The sequence below is a fragment of the Rhinolophus sinicus genome, chromosome 14, assembly GCF_057876585.1.
Source record: "Rhinolophus sinicus isolate RSI-liver-muscle chromosome 14, RSI-T2T, whole genome shotgun sequence".
Lineage (NCBI taxonomy): Eukaryota > Metazoa > Chordata > Mammalia > Chiroptera > Rhinolophidae > Rhinolophus > Rhinolophus sinicus.
In genome coordinates this window covers 16,802,501-16,829,489 of record NC_142514.1, presented here as the reverse complement: position 1 = coordinate 16,829,489, position 26,989 = coordinate 16,802,501, and the positions used below count along the sequence as shown (strand labels likewise).

At 38.0% G+C, this 26,989-nt stretch overlaps 1 protein-coding gene across 13 annotated transcripts in view; it reads right to left on the bottom strand.

The window, feature by feature from the left end:
* Nucleotides 1-5,784: 5,784 nt before the first annotated feature.
* SRRM1 (serine and arginine repetitive matrix 1) overlaps nucleotides 5,785-26,989 on the bottom strand; it is a 28,455-nt gene continuing 7,250 nt past the window's right edge. For 3 of the 13 annotated variants that reach the window (XM_088790542.1, XM_088790552.1, XM_088790549.1), the window contains 13 exons: nucleotides 26,109-26,312; nucleotides 25,518-25,712; nucleotides 24,695-24,814; nucleotides 22,751-23,025; nucleotides 18,172-18,252; nucleotides 17,508-17,594; nucleotides 16,064-16,208; nucleotides 15,634-15,675; nucleotides 12,071-12,181; nucleotides 10,204-10,668; nucleotides 9,440-9,635; nucleotides 7,000-7,209; nucleotides 6,268-6,619 (listed from right to left, as the gene is read on the bottom strand). In XM_088790542.1, the coding sequence (XP_088646668.1) occupies nucleotides 6,515-6,619; nucleotides 7,000-7,209; nucleotides 9,440-9,635; nucleotides 10,204-10,668; nucleotides 12,071-12,181; nucleotides 15,634-15,675; nucleotides 16,064-16,208; nucleotides 17,508-17,594; nucleotides 18,172-18,252; nucleotides 22,751-23,025; nucleotides 24,695-24,814; nucleotides 25,518-25,712; nucleotides 26,109-26,312 (2,236 nt within the window). In that variant the 3' untranslated portion in view covers nucleotides 6,268-6,514. Of the gene's footprint in view, nucleotides 6,620-6,999; nucleotides 7,210-9,439; nucleotides 9,636-10,203; nucleotides 10,669-12,070; nucleotides 12,182-15,633; nucleotides 15,676-16,063; nucleotides 16,209-17,507; nucleotides 17,595-18,171; nucleotides 18,253-22,750; nucleotides 23,026-24,694; nucleotides 24,815-25,517; nucleotides 25,713-26,108; nucleotides 26,313-26,989 lie in introns of all 13 variants that reach the window. The other 10 variants (XM_088790545.1, XM_088790550.1, XM_088790546.1 and 7 more) reach the window with 8 other exon arrangements.

Sequence of the window (26,989 nt, the reverse complement as noted above, 5' to 3'; positions counted from 1 at the left end):
CAGCAACCTTGTTAAGAGCACCTCACTCTAACCAATTGAGATAACTGGCCGCCCCAGGCATTTTTTTAATGACCAGGTAAGAAATATACAAAAGAGAACTGTAGCTATATTTTGATGTTGGCATGGAGTAATTTAATTTCCAAATTTTCTATCAAAAACATTTAAAATGTACTCTACAATTTTAGTTCATGATATGTATGCCCAATGAAAAAGTATTAAACATTATGTATACATGGTAACACCCTGATATTTATAGCTACCTATGTACTTATAAATATGTAGGGAAAAACCTGGTTTGTTCCCTATCTTACAGGGGAACTCGGTGTGGTTTGGGTGTAGTCAGGTCGAGCACTTGACCTGACACAGGTGTCCTTGGTTATATTTGTGGATGATGGGATTGCCAACAATTTTTGCTACATTTGTTTTCCAAAGTCTCTAAAAATTAGGTTTTTTTGGTTTTGTTTTTAATAATTAGAAAACATCTTAAATACATTTATAAGTCCAAAAGAATTTGGACATTCTAGGCTGAGAACAGCAAGAGAAAGCAAAGGAACAGAAGTGGGAGATCATAGGATGAGCCCTGCGTTGGCCTGGAGCACCTGGCAAATGCAAATCCTGGCTGCTTAAGCAGGTCTCACTGCTCTGGGTGGGTCAAGGCCTCCACGCTTAAAATGCCAGAAGGGTCCCTGTCTGGTGGTAGACTAGGTTAAGTGCTTGCAATAGACATCGGACTTTGAGACTGACAAAAAAACGATCCTTTCCCTAGATGGGGATTTTCCTTCCACATGACCAATATCCACTCAAAGCTACTTCTACTCCTGGCTAATCTTCCTCGGTCTGTTTCCTTTCACTACAAAAGAATTCAAGTTGGGTGACTTTTAACAGCCTCCAGTGGAGGCAGGTGATGGGAGTAGGAAAGTACCTGGGGGAGCCAAGGCTTTACTACGGAGTGTGGGCAGTCAGGTACCCTCTGTAGAAGACAAGGGCTAGGCTAGTCAGTGGTTGGGTTATGGATCCCTTTATTCAAACAGAATCCAGGGAAACCCAAAGTTAAAGAGTGTGTGTGTCATATAAACCTCAAAGCAGTGGCCCCATCTTCCAGAGAAAATCTAAACTATAACTCTCCCCACTTAGGGCACTGCAGGGCAGCTTAAAAACTGGTGGACTAGATTTGTAAGGTAGTAGCTTTCCATTTTGTTGACTGAATCACATTAGAATACACTTTACATCTCAACCCAGAACACAAGCACACACATGCATGCGCGCACACGCGCACACACACACACACACACACACACACACACACTTCATGAAACAATACTTCACCTGCTATATGTGATTCCCACTCCAATTTACTATTTCACTTTTTTCTTTTAATGCTGGTGGCGACCCACTAAATTTTACAGTTCCCTACTAGGTCTCAACCTGCAGTCTCCAAAACACTTTCTTAAGGTAGTTTCCAGCTGAAGTTTGCCCCATCCGGTGAGGAACCCATAGCTCTCTGCACATGACGCCGTCTTGGGAATCAGTCTATCAAAGCCTCCTCCCAATACATCTGAAATAGAAGAGCATCTTGGCAAAAACCCCTGCCAACTTACTACATATTAATATGGAAGGTTTTTGCCAAGAGCTTTGGAAATATCTGTATTTCAAATTCTACCAATTCATCTTTCCTTTGAAACAGACTTGCATGAAAGATCATTAGAAGCACAGCAATAACTGAGTTCTTGAGTCAAAAGGCAATGTCTGGTATGAGCTAAGATGGTCTTACCAGTGAAAAATACCGCAAATAAGCTTTCAAAATGCAAAATATACTTATGGACTCTTGGAGCTGGTCTTTCAGGATTGAGCAGTGTTAGAATCTCAAAATATCAACGCCATGTAATTTTCAACTGCTAAACTTGGATTTCTCAAGGTAATAAGCTACATCCTAAACCCCAAGGCTCTTCTACTAGCCACACACATTTTAGCAGTGTTTCTACATTCATCACCTTATATGACTGTTGTAATACAAGACAGATATATTGAGAAAAAACATTGGGTTCTTATCAGATGGTAGGAAGGACGTTACCTAGACCTGCACCTGTCCGTTAAGTCACACTCTCCCTGAGCCTCCTGATCTTTATAAAATAGGAACGAATTTTTGACTGGGCAGTCCCCCACCTCTCAAATGGGTATAACAACACTACAAAGCACTTCACAAATGCATTAGCCACTCTACTGTACATAGACTCTAAACCCCGGATCCAAACATACAGCCCCATTTCAGAAATACTCTCATGTAGACACAAACCAGCTTAAAATGGCATTGGGGCCTATCGGTCCATGAAAAGATGCTCATCATTAGCCACCAGGGAAATGGAAATCAAACTGCGATGAGATACTATGTCACACCTGTTAAGATGGTATAATCAAAATGACATAAAAAGTGTTGGTAAAGATGTGGGAAAACCGGAACCCTCATACACTGCTGGTAGGACTGTAAGATGGTACAGCCGCTATTTGGATGTTAAGAGTTACCGCATGACCCAGCAATTCCACTCCTAGGTAGATACAGCTGAGAAAACATGTCTACACAAACTTGTATGCAAATGTTCATAGCTGTTTTATTCATAATAGCCAGAAAGTGAAAGCACCCTAAATGTCCAACTGACAAATGGATTAACAAAATGTGGTATTATCTACACAAGGGACTAGTTCAGCAAAAGAAAGCAATGAAGTACCATGGTTGAACCTCGAACACATTATCCTTGAACACTGGAATAGTGATGGTTGCACAACCTTGTGAATATACTAAATACCAGAGTTGCACTTTAAAACAGTGAATTATATGGTGAGTTATATCTAAAAAAAGAAAAGAGAGAAAAATTATATTGAATAGGGATATGACTGATTAAAATCTTTTATTTAGACATCTAAACTAAAATTTGCTGTAATTACTAGAATGAATACATGTCACGTTAGCTAAGAAAATGGGAACCTCTTTGTGCTATCATTGTTTTGTATGTATTAACTAACACATTTGGGAAGTCTTCAAAAACAACTGAGGTAGATTCCACCATTATTTCCCATAGAAGAAAGGGCAGCACTTAGAGGTCAAGTAACTTGACCAAGGTTACACAATAGAAAGCTATGGGAGAAATTCTGGTCTACCAGACTCTAAACTATGTTCTGTCCACTCTCAATTGTTTTGCATGTTTACATCCCAGTAGGCAAATACTCCTTGAGGGCAGCAATCACATCTTTTCATTTTCTTTACATCAAACCCTGGTAGTGCCTGGCAAGTAGAAGCAATGACAGTCAATTAAACTTATGTATTCACCCGTTCATCAAATATATGTGCTTCTACTATGTAGCAGGCACTGAGGACAGTCAAGAACAACAAGGCTAAGTTCCTAGGGACCAAAAATGTTATCATCTCAGGTAGTAATAATTGCTATACAATAAAATAAAGGAGTTAGGGAAGCCTGTCTGAGGAAAACCAAGGAAGAAAACAAGCCAGAAGATTGGGAGATGGTGCCTTCCAGGAGGAGCTAACAGTGGAAACAAAGGCCCTGAAAGAGAAATCCCTTTTGATGGGTTAAAGAGCAAGGTGGCAGGTATGGCTTGAGCAGACCGAGTAGAGATGAAGGTGCCAAAGCAGAGGTGGCCCAATGCTACAGGGTCTTGCAGGCCATAGTAAGGAATTCAGATTTTACCCTGAGGTGTAAAGCCATCATAGGGTTTTGAGCAATACTATGATCTGACTTAGGCTGTTGGGAACAGAATGGCTTGTATGTGGGGTATGGGGTGGACAAGACTGTCACTGACTCCATTTTGAGTAAATGATGGTGACAGGTCCTTTCCAGACGGGGATAAGATGGCATGATTCTATTCTGGACGTGATCAATTCAGTATGCCTTTAAAACATCCAAACAGTTATCAAGTAGGTATCTGGCTAAATACAGGCCTAGTCAGGGGTAAGTTTAGATTGGAAAAAAACCTGACACATCAACAAAAAGATGACATTTAAAGTCAAGGTATTAGTGATTAAATGTAGGGAAAGCCACCAAGGACAAAGAAAGATACTCTACCACTTTATGTTTGAAAGGATCCACTGGAGATAAAAGGAACAGCCAGTGAGGTAGGAGGGAAACTGGTGTTACATCTAAAAGGTAAACCAGTGTTGCCTCCTAGAATCTAAGTGAAAGTGTTTCAAGAAAGGAGTGAACCACTGAGCCAAATCCTGTGAAGAGGGCTCATCCGGTAAGGATGGAGAATTAATCATATACTTTGGCAAAATGGAAGTTACTGCTAACCTTAACAAGAGCAGTTCAGCCAAGTGGAGGAATGAAAACCTATTGAATAAATGGGATTAAGTGAATTTCCTAGATAGATGCAAGTACCCCAGGGATGTTCACTGGTTTTTTTACACTGGAATGGATTAAAGTATAAAAGTAGCAACAACCATATTAGAAACGGGATACTCCTTGCTTTTCCTACATCACATAATTATAAAAGAAAGCCAGATGGGACATCCTTGAAAAATAAGCTGCTGCACACACATGTAAGAGTCTATTATCAGCCATGGACAGTCACTCTGGATGACCTTAGTTCGGTCCCTACAGATGCAGCTCCACTAAGCTTTTGTCTTGTTACAAATCAAAAACCAACCTGTAAAACAACCCCTTTCTGTCCATGTCCTTTAGGTAAAAACCTCGGAAGTTTTCCTGAAAATAAGACATGTAACCATTTTATCTCGTTTTTGATTCAACTGCCAGAAATTATAATCAAATTAACTGCCCATGTTTCAACCTGCTCAGCTAGATTCATGGTGCCCAAAATTCCCTTTTACTTCTTTCATATGAATGTTGCTGTTTTACTTTACGCAATGTTATCAACTCCAAGTTTCCTCAAATTATTTGGCTCTGCTAAATCTTAAATGCAAAAATGACTCGATTGTGGACAAACATTAAACACACACCCTGGATAGAGGGAAGTTTCTCCAGCCATTCGTTAGCCTTCACTCACTTCCTGGAATGTGCCAGGCTCCTGCCTCAGGATGTACAGATACTGTTGCTTTGTCTGAAACACTCTTCACCCAGGCCTGGTTGACTTGCCCTGCGCATCACATATAGAGGGTGCCAAAAAAATGTATACACATTTTAAGAAAGGAAAAAAGCATTAAAATTGTTAATACTCAATATATACCGTTAACAAAAGATGAACACAAGTCACGTTTGACTTTTGCAATTACAAGAGGTGCTCAAAGTGGTTACCATCAGCATCCAGACACTTCTGATTACAGTGAAGTATTACTTGAACAACGTTGACCAAAGTGTCCACTTGTATACATTTTTTTGGTACCCCAATCACACCAGGCACTTTCCCTTTACAGCTCTTATCACATTATTAAAATAAAAATGGTAAAACAATTTCACCACTTTTTATTTCCCTTGCCCAACCCTCACTCTGCCCAAAGTGCCATGGGGGTAAAAAATGTAGGCACTAAAATTTCTAAGAAAGGCAGGTTTCCTGCAGTATTGAGGTAAGTAAAAGTGAGTGGCCAACATTTTTAAATTTAGAAATTTATTCTGTTTAATCCACAAGCTTTATATAGCTTTAGTTTAAAAAAAAAAAAAAAAAAAAAAAACAACGAAATAAAACAAAACAAAAAAACAAAAACAGTGAAAACAAGACACTATTTCAAAGTCTGGGCCCTTCCAGCCTTACAAATACAAGAGCTCTGAAAGTTGTATATACCAATTGGAAGAATAAGACAAAATTATGAATGGAGCCATGACATTTCATAAAACAAAATTTTATATAACTCAAGGATCCTTCCTGGGACTAGTTAATTGCCTTTACAAAAAAACACAACAGAATAGAATGAAATTCCAGTGTTCCAAATCAACTTGTTACACATCAATGTAAACCCATAGTGTCCTGGCAAACAACATGCTTTCATTTTCTATCTCATCCTAGAGCTCGAATCCTGATTTCATTTCAGCAGTGACTCCACAGGCAACAGGAAAGATTGTGGCATTAAAATATTCATTTATACTTTTGTGGTAGTTCAACAGTGGTCTTTCTGGGCAAGCTTGCAAACCATACAAGGTTAGAAGCATCATAACTTAAATGGGTGCTAAGACTCAAACAAGAAAAAGGAAAAAAAGGGGGGAGGGAGAAAAAAGAAAAAAAAAGGAAAACCTCTGGGAATAGCCAGGGGCATTTAAAGAAACCATAAGAATGCCAACAGTATTTAAACTCCCTTTTTTAAAAAGGGAATTTTTTTTTTTTGGCTTAAAATATTTCACTCTAAATGAATTGATATCAGCTGTCAATGAAAGAATGTCACTAATACACTGTGGACACCTTTTGCAATGTAAATCCATGCCCTTTTTTACATGGTGAACTTCAACCTAGCAATTATTACAACAAATGTTATAGTCTAAAGCTCAAACACATTTTAGCAATTTTGAAATTGAATTGAGTACAAACCAAATAAAATTTACATCATAACAAACATTTCCACCTAAGACTGTGGGGACACTTGAGCCTTTCGCATTGATCTCAGGGCCTTTTCACGCAGGTGCTTTTCTAAGTCATCAAGGTTATCTTCAGCCTCACTTTCCGTCTCCTTAAAATAAAAATAGAAAGGTCATATCAAGTCATAAGACACCGGTGGAAGGTACTGAGTACAGAGCAAAAGCAAACTGTGGTGATGGCTGTACAACTCTGAATATACTAAAAACCACTGAATCGTATACTTTGAATGGATAAATTATGTGGTGTTAACTATTATCTCAGAAGTTATTTTAGAAATATACATTAAGCTTTTTGGCAGCCATTCCTATTCTTATCCTTAGTCTTGGCAAATTCCTGTTCTTGGTAGGTCATCGAAAAACAGATCAAGAGAGTTATCAGCCAAGTAGCCAATTATTAGAAAACATCACTTAGCTACTCCTCAAAAGCAAATTTAGGTACTTGCATAAACTACAAGCCAGTGTTTGTAAATACCTTCTTCGGCTCTGGCTCTGCCTCCGGTTCTTCCTGTGCTGATGTGGTCGTGGGGGCAGCAATGGTTGCAGGGGTTACAGTAGCTGCAGCAGCTACAGCCACAGCCTTTTCCTTCTTGTGTTTTTTGTGTTTCTTGTGCTTCTTATCCTTTTTGTGTTTCTTGTCCTTCTTCTTCTTCTTCTTCTTTCCACCTCCTTCTTGGTCCGAATTCTAGAAATCCAGAAAAACAGCAGCAATAAAACCAATCATTAAAAGTCTGTCCAACTCAACATTTCATTTCCTCAAAGAAATAACTAAATGGACCCATCTCAAGATTTCATAAGGCTTCAGGGGAAAAAAGGCCCAAGGCCAATCTCCACCAAGAAAAGCATTCCTGGAGATGGGAACCACATTGAAAGCAAAGGTATTTGTCACAGATTTTAAGGGTCAGAACGGATCTTGAAGGGAACCGATTTTTACAATTTTACCCAACTAATTTCACATTACACCAGGTTTCCTGACCATAAGCCGTGAGTCAGGTCTCTAGGACTGAGTCAGTGTCTACCTCCAGATTTAAGAAAAAGCAGCATGTGCAACAGAAAAAGAAGTGTCTGAACTCAAGTAGGCCTGAGCCGAATTCTGGTTTCTGAATCTATTAACTATTTTTGACCTCAGAAAAATCTGCTTGACTTTTTTTGAGCCCTTTTTGTCAACCGAAACTGTGTCTGATAATCCCTGATACAGCTATTGTGATGATTGAGTGGATATACTTGTAAATCACACACAATACTAGCCTAACATGTAGCAAGCATTGCTAGTTATTATTCTAATTACATGCTTGTATGAATGCCATGTCTCCAATCACCACCTAACCTCTCCTTAGGACGGAGGCGGTTTGTTCTTCACTGCACATGTACCAAATTAAGCAAAAGGCAGGCTCTGCTATAACTGAATTGAGTCTGTAATTCGTAAATTTCACATTTCTAAGCAATTACTTAAAACCCCCCAATTTATTCAGTTAGTTTGCACAGCAATTCAGTCAACCCTGTTTAGATGGACATTTAACCACTAATTTTACACAACACAGAAACCTGTCCAAGATCAGATCAATAATGTACAAAAGGGGGGAAAAGGTTTAAAACCCAACACTGTAGTACACCAATGGTATTTAAACTTGACACTAAAAACGAGATATTCACATGTAGCTTGCCAAAGACAAGACTGTATGGGACAATAAAACTTTCCATTCCCTCTAATATTTCACAGGTTAAAAGGTTCTTTTTTTATTATAGAAATAATGTACAGTTGACCCTTGAACAATACATGGATTGGGGGCACCAACCCCCAAGAAATAAAAAATCTACCCATTAACTTTTGACTAATTACAAAAAAAAACAAAAAACCCTTAATTACAGTCACCCCTCAGTATCTGCAGGAGATTGGTTCCAGGACCTCCCCCAGATCCAAAATCCATAGGTGCTCAAGTCCCTTATATGAAATGGCACAGAACAATGCATAGAGTTGGCCCCCCACACCTGTGGAGTCCAACTACAGATCAAAAATACTGTTTTGAGGGTGGCCACATGGCTCAGTTGGTTGGAGTGCGAGCTCTCAACAAGGTTGTCGGTTCAATTCCCGCATGGGATGGTGGGCTGTGCCCCCTGCAACTAAGATTGAAAACAGCGAGTGGACTTGGAGCTGAGCTGCGCCCTCCACAACTAGATGAAGGAGAACAACTTGGAGCTGATGGGCCCTGGAAAAACACACTGTTCCCCAACATTCCCCAATAAAATTAAAAAATAAAATAAAATAAAAAATTGTTTCAATCCAAAGTTGGTTGAATTTGTGGGTGCGAAACCTGGGGATGGCTGACTGTATTTATTGGAAACAAAAACACATGTACATGGATCTGCACAGTTCAAGAGTCAACTGTATTTCCACTGTAGGGAAAAGCAATAGCATTAAAGAGCAAAGAAAAATTCCAATCACTCATCATTTCCCTAATACGTAACACACTGCCAACATTTTGGTATCTTCTTTGCAATATGTATTTTTTCCTTTATAAAAAGTGAATCATATTAATACACAATCTAAAATTCAAAGTTTTATTGATTTGTGTGATCTTAACTAAGTATCCACAAATGTGTCAAACACTAGGAAAAACAGCAGAAATATTACATAATAGAATCATGGGCAATTTTTTCTTTCTGTTTAAGATTTTTCTATGTAGCTCACTCTCAACCACCAAAAATGTGTAATTTAACACTATTGGACATATTACAAATTAGTGGTGGCTAGAGTGTTAAGCGTGGACTGCTGGTATAGCCACTACCACTTAATTTGTGTCTCCTTGAAGCCCATCTGAACCACAGCAAACAAAGCTTCTGAGCTACAAAAGACAAAAAATTATCTCTGCTTCCACACAGAATTATAAAGGATGTCCAAAACAGGGCAGACATACCCTTGCCGGTGATGGGCTTGGTGTTGGGCTTTTAGCCTTTTTGACCGGTACCGCTGGGGACCAGTTGGTAGAGGGTGACTGAGACTGGACAGGAGATGGTGGTGCGGGGGGTTTTTTAGCTGCTGGCTCAGGAGATCCTGAGACAGATCGGGAGGATGAGACCCTCCTTACAGACTGAGGGCTTGGTGAGGCAGCCCTAGACAAAGGGAAAAAACAAAACATTCAGTGTCCAAGAACAGAGACCTTTCCTAAGAGAAAATACCATTATACAATTAGATCACAAACTTAAATACTTCACAGCATTTAGCTTGCTAACTGATTATACTAACTCAAATTTGTATAATCTAAGTCTCCTAGAGAGTAGTTCAAGCTCCACAAACCTCTTTCTATTGTTAATGATTCTTCCTGTATGAAATTAGTAATGCCAATTCCTTGTATTTTATTTAAGACTGCTTTTATCAGTCTTCCATAGACATGCAAGATACTCTATGCATCGCTTCAGAGTTTAGTTTTGGAAGCACACCCTCAAATAAACCGGATACTCCTAAGAACCAAGTAAAATCCTATGGAATTTGGTTTATGACATAAGGAACTATCCTGAAAACAGTAAAGATTCTCTGAATAGTGCCTAGAATTTGCCTTAAAAGTTCGTGTTCATAGTTTATCCTTTTCTGTAATTTCTGTAAAGGGGGGAAAAAGCTTCCAAATATAAGGAGAGCTATGCAAGTTAATGTTCCTAACCAAAAGGTGTAAGATAATTTTACTTTTTTGTCTTTTTGGGTTCCGGAGTCCTGGAGACTCTCCTAATAGGTCTAGTACTTGGAGATGGGGACTGCCTTCTTTGGGGTGATGATGATGCTCCTCTTCGAACAGGTGGAGGACTTGAGGAGGTCTGAGGAGCTCGAGGCCGTGGGGAGGGCGAATGCCGTTTGTTTGGTTGTGGTGACCGGGCCTCCCGGGTAGATCGGCTCGGGGAAGACCCTTTCCTATGCTTTGATGATAATGAAGGCGAACGTCTCTTGGTGACTGGGGAGCTTCTTTGTTTGGGAGGCGGGGAATGGGAGACCCGATGCTTTGGTGGTGGAGATGGTGATGCCCTTCGTTTAGGAGGAGGTGGGGGAGAAGCCGTTCTTCTCTTTGGAGGAGGGGAAGGAGAATATCTCCTTTGTATTGGAGGAGAGTATCTTCTTGGAGAAGGTGAGCGTCGTCGTGGGGGAGGAGAAGGAGTCCTAGGAAAAATACATCAGTAAGCTGAAAGGTCAGCCAAGATAAGGAACTAGTATACAAAGAAAGCTAGCCAGCAATTACGGCTATACACGCATTCCTCAGACACTGTGGGTTCTGTTTCAGATCACCACCATAAAGAGAATATTGCAATAAAGTCACATTAATTTTTTGTTTTCCCAGTGTATATGTTTACACTATACAGTAGCCTATTAAGTGTGCAATAGTGTTATGTCTTTTAAAAAGTGTACGTATGTCAGTTAAAAAATACTTTATTACTAAAAAATGCTAACCATCATCTGAGCCATCTTTTTTGAAGGACCTCGCTTCGATGTTGATGAAAATGTACTATTTGCAAAGTGCAATAAAACGAGGTATGCCTAGAAGGAATGAAGCCATATCAATGCCTAGCTGTTAGCCCAGGAAGACCCACTTTGGGCTTCTGAACTCAACAGCCGTAAGGTAATAAATTTGTGTCGTTTAAAACGAAGAAAACAAAAAAATAAACCTAAAATTAACCTCAATTGATATTAACTAAAATATCAGTGTCGCCCCAGTTTTCCACTAATGTACCTTTTCTGTTCCAAGTTCCAAAAATCAGAATCCCACATTGCATTTAGTTGTCATGTGTCCTAAGTTTCTGCTAATTTGTAACTGTTACTCAGTCTGTCTTTCATGATTGACATTTTGAAGAGCACTGGTCAGTTCCTCTGCAGAATGACCTTCAAATTGGGTATGTCTGATATTTCCTAATAATTAGACTGAGGTTCTACATAATTGGTAAGGATACTACAGAGGTACCTAGGAATTATATGTCAATATGTATTACTGAGGATGTTAACTTTGATTCCTTAGTTAAAAAGGTATCTGCTGGGGTGGCTGGATGGCTCAGTTTGTTAGAGCGCAAGCTCTGAACAACAGGGTCGCTGGTTTGATTCCCACATGAGCCAGTGAGCTGCACCCTCCACAACCAGATTGAAGGACGACTTGGAACTGATGGGCCCTGGAGAAACACGCTGTTCCCCAATTTAAAAAAAAAAAAAAGTATCTGCTGGGCATTCTTCACTAAGTTAATACTTTTCCCTTTATATTCACTAGTGTTTCCACGTTTTAATTTAGTATCTGTATTGATAATTTCACATACTGTGAGAGTCACCCATTTAAAGTATACATACTTCAATAGTTTTTGTATATTCACAGCTGTGCAACCATTATCGCTCAGCATTCCTACGTAGGCCATCCACTTTCTATCTACAGATTTCTGTGGCCTGGACTTTTCAGATACATGGAATCATATAAATGTGGCGTTCTGTGAATGACTGAGCAATGCCACCCTAATAAAATATTTCAATCAAAAAGATTCAAAGTTGCTCCAATTAGCTCCAACAAGCATATCTGGTAAAGTACCTTCGTCGTGGCGGTGGTGTGGGAGACCTGCGCCGGCGAGGAGGAGGAGCAGGAGAAGGAGAACGTCGTCTTCTGGGGGGTGGTGGGGAAGGACTTCTCCTCCGTCTACCACTAAACCAAATCAGAATTACAGTGATTCTGAATAGCATTTATAATTAAGTGATCCACGTGACACCATTTTAATTATTATTAACCCGAAATGCACAACTGTTACTGTATTCCCCAGAGCAGTGTTTTTCAAACTGCAGGTCAAGACTATTAGTCAAGATCCTGGGTAAGAACCAACATATTTTTTTAAAAATCAGGAAATCAGAGCGTGTTACTTGTAGTAAGGGTAAATACTGTTTTGTGAAATTTTTGTTTCATTATATAAATATTGTAGTCTGGGTCATGATATAAAACACTCTTAACATAATGTAGAAAAAAAAGTTTGAAAACACTGTCTTAGACCGTTGCTTTTAAATTGACACACACACCAGAACTACCTGGGAAACTTATTTGAGCCTTGTGTTCACCAGATCTGGGCTATGGTCTAGCCACTGTACTGTACGTACGTATTTTGAAAAGGCTCTCTACAGGTGATTTTCCGATTTCTTACTAGGAACAACTAACTGCATTAAAGCCTAGAAAAATCCAATGTTTTAATACAGAAATTTATGATTTTAATAGTTAACAGTGGCTTAAAGGCCCAAAATCTGGGTGTCACCACTCCAAGTTCTTGATTTTTTAAAATGTTACTTCCATTGCTCAGGAGTTGCATACCATGAACTAAAAACACTATCCCAAAGGCAAAAGACCAAAGTTGTCTGGGCACTAAAGCTACCACTGGGAACAATTTGGTTAAAATATATATAAGGATCAAATAAACCTTAGTTCTGGGCTCAACAACACACTTAACCAACATAAAAAGCACACCTGAAATACACAATTATACCACATGAACTCCCTATAGCAATCTCCCTATAGATATATTAAAATATACACTAAGTCAGTTTGCCACCTTTTGGGTAAGTTTGTATATACAAAGTAGTCAAATAATGCAATTAATTCTTAATTTCTTGCCCAGTACAGAACTGATGCTTCCTGTGAATCTACAAATTGTTTTTCTAAATTTTATTAGTCTTGGTTTCCTTTAAAACTAGTAACTGAAATTATTTTTCAATTTAAATTTGTTTATGTCGTGTGGGGACTAAGACTTCACTTTGAACAGATTTAAAATATAAAGTATTACAGGCAATATATCAAGACAGATAAGCTTCAGATCAATGAAATGTAGACACCAAACTATTAATTACAAGAAAGGACAATTAAAGGAGAAGGCACTTGACCAGCAGGGTTAGTCAGAATTATGGGACCTGGAGAAACAAGATGGCTGCAGTATCGTTTGAACAGGTAATAAAATTTCAAATCGGAAAAAATATTTGGGTTTTGACTTCAAAAGAAGAAAAGCAAAGGTTTACATTCACAAACTTTGAGGATGAGGTGATATAAACCGGAACTCTCAATGTTATCAGTAGGTATAATAGCGTTAAGAGGCTACTGCTGTCGATTATGTGGCTTCTCTTTAAAAATATTCTTTCCATTTCAGTGTGCAAAACTTTAATCAAAATTCTCATTAAAAATTGGACTCAGATTAGAATCTATTACGATACACTAATAACCTGAGATATTTTATATTTTGTGCCTCGGTTTCATTTGTAAAATGAAACGCTTAGGGTAACTAAAAGGTCGCTTTTAGTGATGACCTTCAATGTCCTGTGTTCTATGTGAGAAAATAACCAAAAGGAGAGTAAGCATAAAACCATAAGCCAAGTAGCATAACTTAAGGAAAATCACTTGTAAGTGACACCACATGGCTCTATGACCTGAAGACTAGTTTTTTAACTGATCTGATAAGGCACACATTTCAGGGGATTAAAAAAACAAACAAAAAAACAACTGACCATTTTCTAGTTACTCTGACGACTAATGCCAAGCCAAGCCTTCAAATGTGTACAGAAATGGAGAAAAGTTTTCCCCTTAAATCGTGTGAGAACTACAGTTTAAATATGCCTCAATATGTGATGTTGCCTTTAGCCCCCCAAGTATTTAGGAATAGATATGTCTCATAAGGAGCCAGCTTGCTATCTCTGCAGTGACCTCTTCAGAAAAATGTCACTTCACAAGTCATGCTGGTAATGAAGATAATAAGTTACAGATGTGACAACTGTAATCAACTACACTAAATATGATCAGTATACCAGGTATCTTTTAAGTTAAGGAGTATTCAACACCCAAAGACAAGTGTTTAAGAGCATGGAAAATGCTACATTTTTCAATGTTTAAGCCTTACTTGAAACAGGACTCTATAAACACTGAAGCATGACTTCAAATAATTATGTTTCCATCTCTAAATCCTAGACACCTAATTGCAATTTTAAACATCATTAAACTTGAGGCTACTAGTACAACTTAGTGCCTTTTTAACAAGGAGAAACAAAACAAAGATATCTTGGAGTAGGGCAATAAACATCAGCATTGGTTTCATTATAGTGAGAAATCTCTTTCCAGTAAATAAAATAGTTCCAAATGGAAAGGGGGGGGGTGGGGGCTGAGGGAAGAAATCTTACCACTGACCTAATTTTTGTGAGGTGATTTTTTTTTTTTTTTTTTTTTCAGCTGTACTACAAATTTTATAGAATGCCAGGGATAATTATAGCTGGGAACAAAATACCTCAGCATCTAAATTTATCTTTTTTCTTTATTGACAAGTAATAGTTATTTCCATAGCACAAATAGACTGCTTTGCTCCACTACAAACATTGCTGACTGGTTCCAAAAAACCTTTCCAAGAAAACACTCTAATTAATGAGGCTATCTAAAACACCATAGCTTCAAAAACTGAGCCAAAAATAAGACACTGTGATACTTTCAGGAAGGATACTTAGATATTTAGTGGCAGCTAAATGGCCCCAAAACAGAAGACTAGTATGTCAATGGCATGGGTCTTTGTCACTTTGTAACCCTAAAAAGCTTACTTGACTACTACTTCTGGGCTTGTTTTTCACTCTTGAGAGAGGCCTAAGTTAGAGATTTCTATATACGATTCGACTCTAAGATGTTATGTTTTATGGTCACAAAGACACTGATAATCAAAATGGCTAAATGAAGATATGCAACCCTACCTTCCTACTATAAGAAACACTGAAGGGGACCAAAGCTTTCCATTCCTTTTCCACTTGTTAAAGTCTCTCCATAGCTTTTTCTTGCCTTCCTTAAAGTGACCACAAAGTCATTCCCCATTAAATCTAAAGAGCTATTACTATCGTTATCTCTTGGGAAATTATCCAAATACTGTAACTGCACAAAAATCTAAGTTCCAGTGACGTCCCAAAATGAACATTGTGTACAATTCTATCGTTAATTTTTTGTGTAAACAAGTATAATCAAACCAAAACAACTCAGGAACTTCTCCACAGCATATCTACTATATACCTAGGAATGGGATACGGTGACCTAGACAGTAAATTCAGTCACTAAACCTCTGACATGTAACCCTAGTTTACAAGTAGTGTCTAACCAACCTTTTAGTCATTGGCGATTGCCATCGCTTTCCCATCTGCATCCTGAGAGCAGTGGAGAAAAACAAATGTCAAGAATTCCATTCACCAAATTATTTACTTCAATGGCGTTAAGTATCACTAATGCAGATACATATTTTTTTAATGTTCAAAGTTGTTCAGGAATTAATGCTATGATGTAACTGGTATTCTTCTAGTCATGCATACACACACGATATGGCACAAAACTCACAAAGTTCTCATTAATTAGCTAATAACCACCAAACAAAGCAAAGAAAACCCAACTCCCCCTCCCCCCATCTGACCATATCCTACTGTGAGTCCTTGAAATGGAGTTAACTAAATTCTAAAATAAGACCATAGCCCATCCCTTAAGTTATGAAGTTTCATCACTACAGAACATCAGTGAAGACTACTGAAGAAAAGACATTACCGAGGGGAAGTCTCTTTCTGGCGCTTTCGAGGTGATGGAGAGGCACTCCGGGAAGGGGAATGTCTCCGCCGCCTGCCTACCTCACCATTCTTCACATGGGACCTCTTTGGTCGCTCATCTTCTGAGGAAGAGGAGGAGCCAGAATCTATAATTACACAATGAACAAAATATTACAGGTCTGTGCTTTAAAAAAAATCTGTCCATGTTTTCTGAACCTAAGTGGATGGAGTGTCCAAATTAGCAAGTCCACTAATGTAAGCAGGCATGTATGCACAAACCATCACTTCTCAACCAACAAAGGCAGTACCAATTATCTGCTCAATGACTTGAAAGCCAAGCATAAATATACATCATTATATAAATAAGTTACATAAATCATTTCCACAACCCAATAAGACACAGTATCTTTTAAGAATCGAGTGATTTTCCAAATACTAAGTAAAGCTTTAAAAGCATCTTAATTACTTCATTCATGTTACTCTAAGCACTCTTCAGGCTATGGAAAGTCTTAAGAGTTTGAACAACGTACTTCCATATCCCTAGCATTTATCAAAACTATGTATGTGCCATTTCCTACAAGGCCTGGTAGCAAATACCTAAGACTTCAAAAAGAAAAACTTCAATTGCTTGCCCATGGTTTCCTTAACTTAAAATTAACAACGGTTCCCCAAATATCAAAGCTTAAAATTTAAAACAAAGTCCAAGTACCAAAAAACACCCAAGACCTACCTATAAACATTTTCAAACCTTTCCATGATTAACCTCACCTTAAGAGTTGCAAAAGCTGTATAACTTTTAACTGACAATGCCTCTGTGGGATGCTTTGTTTTCTATTTTATAAAGGCAAAGCAAGGGTAGTACCTAGACTCAGTCACAAATACCAACTGAGCTAATAAAGTCAGAACATCTGGTTTAATTAAAAACCAGGTTTCTATGTACATATGTACATATTTCTATGTACAACCAGATTTCTAATTCAGAAATCCCACTTCTAATTATTACTTTACAGCTATATTTACACATTTACACAGTACACAAAAAACTAGAAACAACCTAAACGTTCAAATAGGCGACTGGCTCACTATATTATATTACATATTACAATAAAGAAGGTAGATCTTTAAGAACAGGGAAAGATGTTTTACATTAAAAAGGCGGGCAACATAACAGATAGTTCAAGCTTGTGTGGGGGTTTCTTTGTTGTTTTTTCCCTTTAAACCATAGATGTTTATATGTGCACAAAAAAATTTCTGAATAAAAATTATACTTTTCTAATTTTATACCGTTTTGTTTTACTCTTGTATTCTAAAGAGCTATTACTTTATTTCTATGTAGGCACAAACATATTTTTCCTAAGTACATCACTATACTGACAGATATGCATGTCTTAAGTATTTTTTAAATTAAGAAGTGAAGGTAGAAAAAATGTAATCGGTGTCCATACCAGATGAAGATTGCTGGTTCTGTCGTCTGTATTGGCGTCTTTGTTGCACAGAATCTGCTGCAGCCATTTTGCCACCTTTATCCTCTTCTGAAAGATGGATGCATTTAGAAAGTGTTTCTTTAGTGATGCACACAGAAAGTGTAACATATTTGAAAAGGAAAATGGTCTCTTAAACCTTTATCTGGTTGGGTCAAGCAATACAACTACCGTATTTTTTACAAAGGAAAAGCTTAAAATTCCAATTTAAATGCCAATTTAAACTATCACCACCACATGTAATCAAAATAAACTTATTTAGGCATTTGCTACAGGTCAGGCTGGGTGCCAAGCACTTTATAAACATTATTTCAATCAATCAACAAAAACCTAAATGATATTGTTATCCACATCTCAGAAATGAGAGAAATGAGGCTCAGATGAATTCAGTAAGCAAGCAAGCAAAAAAGATTTAAGTAGTGGAGACTGGGATTTAAACCGGGTTGGTCTGACTTCAGAATCCTAGCTCTTAACCACTAAGCCATATCCTGTAATTAATCTTCAACCCAAAGGGGATGACCAAATGTGCAACAAATCTAATTCAGCTTAAAACACACACATACACACATACACACACACACACACACACACACACACAGAGGTTCTCCCCCTCTCCACACCCCCTTACCTGATTCAGATAACTCTACTTTTCTAGGCTTGGGTGCTGGTGAAGGGGACTCTCTTTTCTCAGTACCTTTATGTTTTGTCACTAAAAAGAATAAGGCAAAAACAAAACACCACTTACACACAAGGAAAAAAGAGCGTCACAAGATGTCCTGGGAGTACAAAAATAGGTGTGACTATAGTCATAAAGAACTTGAGAATTACAAAATTCTGTAAGACCTTTTTGTTATGAACAATAACTGAAGTGGAAGCAAGAATTTTTATATGTTGGGGGAAAGCCTCAAAAAGTTCTGTGATTTTGAACCTTGAGATTCTCCTGAGAAAAAAAATAGAGAAATTAGGAACTGTTTCTGAGTAGAACAAGCTCTATGCTATGTATAACATTCAGCTCAGTAAACCTGTGTGCTACTCCATAATTTAAAACACACATTCAACATAAAAGCTTCCAAACACCCACTACAGGTAGGTTCAGAAAATAAAGATGATAAACGATTAAGAAATTAGATCTGCTGGAACTTTCATATAAAGATATTTGGTCTGGAAAAGAGGAATGAGCTAGGCAAGTGAGAGGCTGGCTGTTGGCTCTTTATGTAGAACATAACCTTCACAGTAGCGTGAGGGATTTAAACTCCCTATAAAAAAGTAGACCTTCACCATGGTAAAAATAATTAAATACTAAGGCTCGAGGATTCTTTCCAAAGCTAAAAAGGGTGGCGGCGGCGGCGGCGGCGGCAGCAGCAGCAGCAGCAGCAGCAGCAGCAGCTCTGAGATATACCAAGCTGAATTATCCAACTTATCTTTTTCTTATGAATTATCCAACTTATCTTTTTCTTATGAATTATCCAACTTATCTTTTTCTTATGAATTATCCAACTTATCTTTTTCCAACTACACACAAATTACGGCAGCTATCTTTTGCATGCCTGCTGTATTATTAAACACTGTCAAGCACTGTTGCTAATATCCCCCTTTACAAGGAGATATCTGAGGTTTAAAAAGAAGTACCTTCAAAACCACAGATAATTTAAGTGAACTACGATCTGAAACCAAGACTATTTCTAGGGCATAGGCTTTAATTTCCAGCGATGACTAGCTTTGTTTATAATATCCATTCATTGCTTCAACTAAAACCAAAAGAATGTACAGATATAATCATTAATCTTACCATAGATTAACCTGAAACTTCACTTGAGAACATTACTCTAAGAACTAAACTTGAAGACAGTGTGACCTCCCCTCAAGATCTTTACAACTGTTTTGATTAAAGCAATTACCATTGGATGTTTGACCTGGAATGTAGATACACTTGACACTCATATTCAGAATTCTGTGAAGGCTTATTCAGGGCAGTCACTTAGAAAACTAGTGATCTATAACAGCAATCTCATCTTTGCTAGTCAAACTGGAGAAATATACCACTACTTTTAAAACCATCAGCATTTTACTAATGATTCTCCCTAATAAGCCTTTTGGACAAACAAATGGATTGGGAAAAGAATGGTTAACACCAAATTATCATGAAACATGGTAACAATAAGTGCATTTAAAGTTTGTATTTTAACAAATTCAAAGGAATGTTTTCAAATTTTTAAGGGATGATTTGGAAAACTAGATTCCAAAGTATGTTTGGATATCAGAATGCATTTTCCCCTAAGAAACATTAAAGATGTTAAGTTCGCAAGATGGTAAATGCCTACTTAGTAAAAAATACATTTGAACTATAACATTACTTACCTTTTTTCCATGGAAATACACATTTGGAGTTTAATCCTGATTCAATCTCAATGACTTAGCTAAAATAGTCTAATTATTTTAATATATTCATACCATTAGATAAGTATTCATTATATACCCCTACTCTGGTTTAGTAACTGATTGAATGACAGTAAATAATGTTAATGTCTCATCGAGGTTTGTCAGATGAGATTTTATCCAGTTACTGTTATGTTAATGTTTTCATTTTTCGTAGTCAGGGGGCAAAATCATTCTAGCATAAAGTCACAAATCTTCTCAGTCCACTGAAAAACCAGAATTTTAAATTTACTTCAATAGTCCTATTAATTATTAATCTCCCAGACTTGCCCAAAAGATCTCTTTTAAGATAAGTCACTCTGTGACCAGAACTAAGCAAAAATAATCCTAAGTATCTACAAGTACAATTTACATGGCTAAGCTGATCTGCTCAGAACCACCCCCACCCCCACCCCCACCCCCAGTATAGATCCTCTGTAAACATACTTCATTAAATATCGCACTGATTTCAAGGCACTCATTTTATGTACTAAGTTAATGCCAATTTAACTATGATATGCCATTGATTGATTACAAAATGCTTCCTGAGGACTCTTTCAGATGAGAATGTATATTACACTCCAAATAATTTACCTCTTAAATTTCCCAAATACAGTTCTTGCCCCCCTCCCACTCCATTTGCCTACTATCAACAGCAGAATCTTTAGAGCCCTGATTGGTGACTACTACAACGAAATACAAAAGTAAAATCTATTACATTTCAACGATCTCACTGCTGTTATTAGCCACAGATACTGCAACATAGGAATGTCTCAAATCATACTACCAGGTAGAGAAGCTAAAGGATTTCTACCTGCCCTCCATTTCCCTCCCCCAGAAATCAAATCAGGCATTTTGGGGTAGGAGAGTTGGGCAAAGTACACATTTTTCAACTGAGACTGAGAACCCAAATTCTAGCCTTGGCTGACTGACCTTGACCAAATCACTTAACCTGAGAACCTGTTTCTTGACAATAATCTCTAAAGTCCTTTCTAACTTTGAAATTTCACCAGACAGCTGGGATCATTTTACTATTAAAAAGTTACTTCCAAGTAGTTAGAACCAATATTCAGCTTCAGGGATCAAAGGCAGCCTCTGACTACACTGATCACAGTGCCATCTCTTTGGTTGGGTTTTGTTTGGACATGGGAGGATGTCCCACAATCCACAGGAATAGCGCTACTCCTTTGTCTTCCACCATAACTTATTTCTTGCTCATGTATATATCCACTGTGACTTGTTTCCGAAAAGCAGCACTCCACTCCACCCAACAATATACCAACACACAAGCAGTTGGTACCTATGCAGATTCTTATAAAGGTTAACTACTAATTCTTAACAATCAACCGATCTTAACAAGGATTCAGGCCTTCTGTTCAAGTATACTTATTACCCTTTGGCTATACAATTTAAATAGAAAAATCAGACCTTAATGTGTTGTTTGCAAAGTAAAAAGTAACATTTATATTTTTTCACTAGAGTGCTTTCTGGCTCCAGACAAAGGAAAAGAAATATTCAGAAGTGCAAACACTTCATAGAAAAAGAAAAAATAGAACAGGACAACAGCATCAGATTTAGACAAAAATAAAGGATATGAGATTATAAAAAATAAGTGATCCTAAGGGCCCCTCCCATACTTAAATTAAGTCTGAAGCTAGAGGACTAAAGGTTTTTCTATTCTTAGCCAGCTGCCTGTCCGGACTAGAGCCAATCCAACAAAAATGACCACATAATAATTATGTATCACCAAAAATTAACTAACCTGTTAAAAATTCAGAAAATGATCTATACATTACTCGTTACAGATTACCATTATCTGCCAGTCCCCCTTTCACTCTGATAGCTTGTATATATCTCACTGTAAAAGAGGTAAGGCAAAATTTGCCTTTCTAGATATGAACACACTGCAGGAATGCTGATTACAAATCCTGATCGCATTAAGTTCATTAAAATATGGTCAAACTTTTGCCCATTCCATTTTCTTTCTCATTTCTAACCTAAAAACTTAAATGTGATCAGAGCAACTGCAGGTTGCTCCTTAAAATCCAGTTATCACAGCAGCTTTTTAGATCTATCCCCTCCTCCACCACTCACCTTCCAGGGTCTGTGTATCATTCCATCCCCAAGGACCAGCCTGATTCAAATAGATCCTATAGTGTATATATGTATAATGCTAAAGGAACAAACCTCAATACATCACAACCTTCACTCAGAGTAACACAGCATTCTACTTGCCTGGCAGGCACAGATCATGAATTCCTCAGAAATCAATCTACAGAATAAAGTAAGGACAACATTCAGAATAACCCTGCCTAGAGCTAAATTAAAAAGACAAATCAGCTTTAAGAAGACATCATGTTCTTTCCTAAGGAGCACAATGTGGCCAAGAAAGAATTAAAACAGAATATGAAGTCCTCAAATACGATATCAAACAAAAAAACCTTCAGGGGAAAAACATTAACTGGTCTCATAGTAATATAATGATCTCGTATCATGATGACACAAACTTCACTTCGGGAAGTTACCCCAAATCAAAAAGCCCCTGGCTGATAATGTATTTCTCAACCTACTCAATGCCACAGGGCATTTTTAAAAACAAAACACTTATATGTAAATTCCATTTCAACAAGTCCCAGGAACTTAAAGCAGGAAAGAAATTTACAAAGAATGCACCAAAAAAATATTACCCAGCGACTTCATACTTGAAGGGGGCGTGGGCCGCCAAAAACTGACTAAGCACTTTGTAAGCAAATGAAGAAAAACATTATCATTTTTATGCGTTTGATTTTTACCTTTACCTGAAGTTCTCCCTGGAGAGACAGAAACACGACTTTTTCTTGTTCGGTTTGACTGCTGGGGTGTTGGGGAATGACGAGTTTTTGGCGGTGGAGTTGCTGGAGGTGATGGCCTATGCCTTCGCCTCGGAGGACTTGCTGAAGGAGACAACCTACGAGTTTTCCGAGGTGGGCTGGACGTCCTCTTAGGAGGCTTCTTTGGCGGTGACCGGGAACGAGACGAAGAGGATGATGAGCTACTCCCAGACAAGGATGCTGATGAACGCCTTCTTCTGTGGAATAAAGTATTCACACTCATTAACTGCACACTTATAAAAAATGACCTGACAGGTATGTACAGTTTACACAAAAATACAGCTATATTTATCCAACTTTTGAGTTTATGTAGCTAAGGACATAAGTGACTTTTTAAAAATGGGAAACAAAACCATAACCTAGCACGGGAAACAGCTAGTTCTGAGACTAAATATAAAAAAATAAATTACTCTGATTAATGCATGTTTGAGTTGTCTTTCCAGTTACAAAATATGTCAAGTGCTATAATATAATAACTAACCAGTCTCTTTCTTCCTTAGGAATAATCAGTGTTATGGAGTTTGCATACAAAATTTGGGTGGCAAAGTATTTTCCATTTAGTAATACAATGTCAAGCAACCTTTAAGTTGCACTTTTAAAAAGATGTGCAAGATTAGGAACTCATTTAGCTACATAAACTTAGAAGCAGGGGCCTCTCGAATTCTGCGGCAAAATTTGTGGTTAAGTTCTGTTGCAATTATGTGTACCTGCAGAATTCACCTTTGGCGGAAGAATTCCTGAGAACCTGAAAAAAAGAAACCCTACCTTAAGTGTGAGATAAAAACTGCCTGAAAGGGAATCGTACACAATCTGCAAAATATTTTGATTGCTAAATGGCTCAGTAAGCACAATTGAAACAAGCTGTTCGCAAAACTCCAATATAAGAAATAGCTGTTTCCACTAATCTTGTACTAGAAAGCACCAGTATTGCTTTTCTTCTAAGGGGCAACAATCCATTTTAGAAGTGTGATGCCTAAATTGACTGACCATTTGTATCATTAGTCTCACTTATCAGTAGTAACATCAATTCTATAAATTTCAAGTTACAAAAATGGTTCACTATACTTTGACAACACCTCCCCAAAGAAAAATCTCTTTTTAAAAACTATGCGATTCTGGAAAACCTCAAACTACAAAAACAACAAAAATTAGGGACTTTATTGTTCTCCCTCTTTATTTCCAAGTTGATTCAGTTCTCTGAGAAAACAAAGATTCAAACACAAAAATTCTGTCCTAAGTTATAATTTGAAGCATAATTATCAGTTCCTTCCAAAAACAGATGAAATGTATTTGTCAAGGCACAAAGCAAGTGCACTAGGCCTCTATTTTGGGAAGATTTAGGAGCAATTTTTTTATTACAAGTGATAAATCAAAACATTTTACCTTACGCTAATTTTAAGATGATTTTTAAACAAGAACACTGGTATTGCCGGGGTTACTTTTAATGCCTAGTCTCTTCAAGAATAACAAGACTGCTAATGGTTCTATCTACGGAATGGGATTATGGGCAGTTTTGAATTTGTTATTTGTTTGAATTGTTTAAAATAAGCACTCATTATTTCCACGAGAAAAAAACATTTAAAATATGAGTATAATTAATGCAAACGGGTTGTTCTAATACTGGTAAAAGCGGCGTACTAGCTCTGCAGTCATCTACTTTTCAGAAGCCAGTGGTAATTAAAAGCCAAAAAGAAGGAAGATGGCTAATTTCCTCAATAGGATTTTTTGGTGGGGTCTGAAAGGGTACAAATTAACAGGAAGTTATCAATTAAGATGGTGAATTTGTTGATTAGCCTAAAACATGGTGCACTTTCATACACCCAACACTTCCAAATTAAAAAAAAAACACACAAAAAAAACTCTTACCGTCTTACTGGAGATCTACTCCTTCTATGCCTTGGTGGAGGAGGCATTCGTCTTGGTGGAGTTCTTCTGCGAGGAGATGGTCGTCTTCTTGGACTTGGTCGCCTTCTAGGTGAGTATGATCTGCCATAACAAACAAAATTAGGACCTGAATAAATCAGGAATACAGAATGAATTGCTTGACAGTTTTCTCAACAGCTACATTGCAGAAATGGATTTCAGGGGCCAGTGCGGTGGCTCAGGTGGTTGGAGCGCCCTGCTCCTAACAGCGAAGGCCGGTGGTTCGATTCCCACATAGGCCAGTGAGCTGCGCCCTCTACAGCTAAGATTGTGAACAACAGCTCTCCCTGAAGCTGCGCTACCGTGAGAGGCTGTGGGCTACCGTGTGCCGCCATGAGTGGCTGGTGGCCAGCATGAGTGGATGGCAGCCATCCAGAGTGGCCAGCATCCGGCGAGAGCTGCTGTGAGTGGCTGACCGAGAACCGGCGACCAACTGCCTCAGCCGGGGGGGAGGGCAAGGCTCATAATACCAGCATGGGCCAGGGAGCTGTGTCCTACACAGCTAGACTGAGAACCAACAGCCGGAGTGGTGGGAAAGCAGGAGAAAGGGGGAGAGGAAAAAAAAATGTATTTCAAGGGATATAATTCCATTTATGTAGAGATTTTTATGGTACACAGAAAGTGTCCTCAAAATTCTCTCTACGTATCCAAAGAATAATATTTTATTAAATGTTTTCTACGGCTTTGAAACAATTTACTTAATTCTACTTAGAAGAGTATCACATAAAACATAAGCTCTATGCAGAACTTAAAGCCACAAACTCACCTTGATCTGGACCTATGGCGCCGCCTAGGTCGAACATGAGAAGGAGAGCGAGAGCGTGTCCGGGATCTTGATTTAGACCGTGAACGAGATCTTGGTCGGGTCTTCTCCTTTTCCTTTTCTTTTTTGGAATTTTTCTCCGGAGAAGGTTCTTTAGGTTCTGGTACAGGTTCTGGCTTGGGAACTTTCAGGATATCACTATGGAAAGAAAAAATCTTATTTTTTCCCTCTTCTACTCAGACTCCTAAGTTATAATTCACTCAATGAATAAAGTTTTTTAAAGTTTTTAAGATCCATGAAGGTGTCTTCCTGGCTCCAAAAGATCAGTGAAATCCAGTGAGCATCTAACAATTCTAACTCATACACTTTTTTTTTTTAAGTGCAGAGTTGTCCACAATATTGAAAGAAAAGCAGTTACAATATATTAATATCTGAAAGAATACAACCAACAGGTAGCAGTGGTTGCCTTTGGGGACCACTTAAAAAAATCTTTTAAAAAACATGAATTTTGTTTTGAACTCAGGTATCATATTTGTGTTCACATAGTTATGAGCCAAAAACTGGTATTTATAAATGAATTTTATATGTACTTGCCTAGTAGAAGTGGCCTCTTGTACTGAAGGTTCTTTTACTTTCGCTGATGGTTCTGGGAGCTCTGGAGTTTTTTCCTTCTTTTCTGGAGCAGGGGAAGGACTCCGGCTCTTGGTTCTGTGACGGGGAGATCGAGAATGACTGCGCTTTCTCTCTCTCCTGACAGGGGAAGATCGTCTTCTAGGGGAAGGAGATCTGGATTTGCGTCTAGGATGAAAGCAATTTTTTCAGGTTTTTGAATAATGTGAATTGGGGGAAGAGAGTCAAAGGCAAAAGTGAAGATTCTTTTTTAATTACATCACTGCCGTTTATATCTGAGACGTTCCCTATGGAAATAAGACATTCTATCACATTTACTTAATAGGGAAGGACCAGGAGAAAACCAGAAAGGCAAGCGAACGAGGAATAGTATTTTCTGGTACACCAGTTATAAAGGAGGAAAGCACTGACCTGGGACCCTAGAGTTAGGTTCTAAATCAGTTCCAGATGTGAAACAAAAGGCCAGTTTTTCAGAGGAAGATGATGCTTAAAAGTACAGATGACTCTTCAACAACTCAGGTTAGGGGTACCAACCCCCATGCAAACTGAAACTCTACATATAACTTTTGACTCCCTAAAAACTAGTAACTAAACCTACTGTTGACCAGAAGTCAATTAACACATATTTTGTATGTTATATATATTGCATACTGTACTCTTATAATAAAGAAAACGTTAAAAAAAATCGTAAGGAAAATGTAGTTACAGTATTTATTGAAAAATCTGCATGTAAGTGGATCCCCACAGTTCAAACCCATGTTGTTTAAGGGTCAACTATAAAGAGACATTCCCCAATAATAAATCCAATAAAACAGTTTAGATGCAGACAGATCCCACTAGAGTTC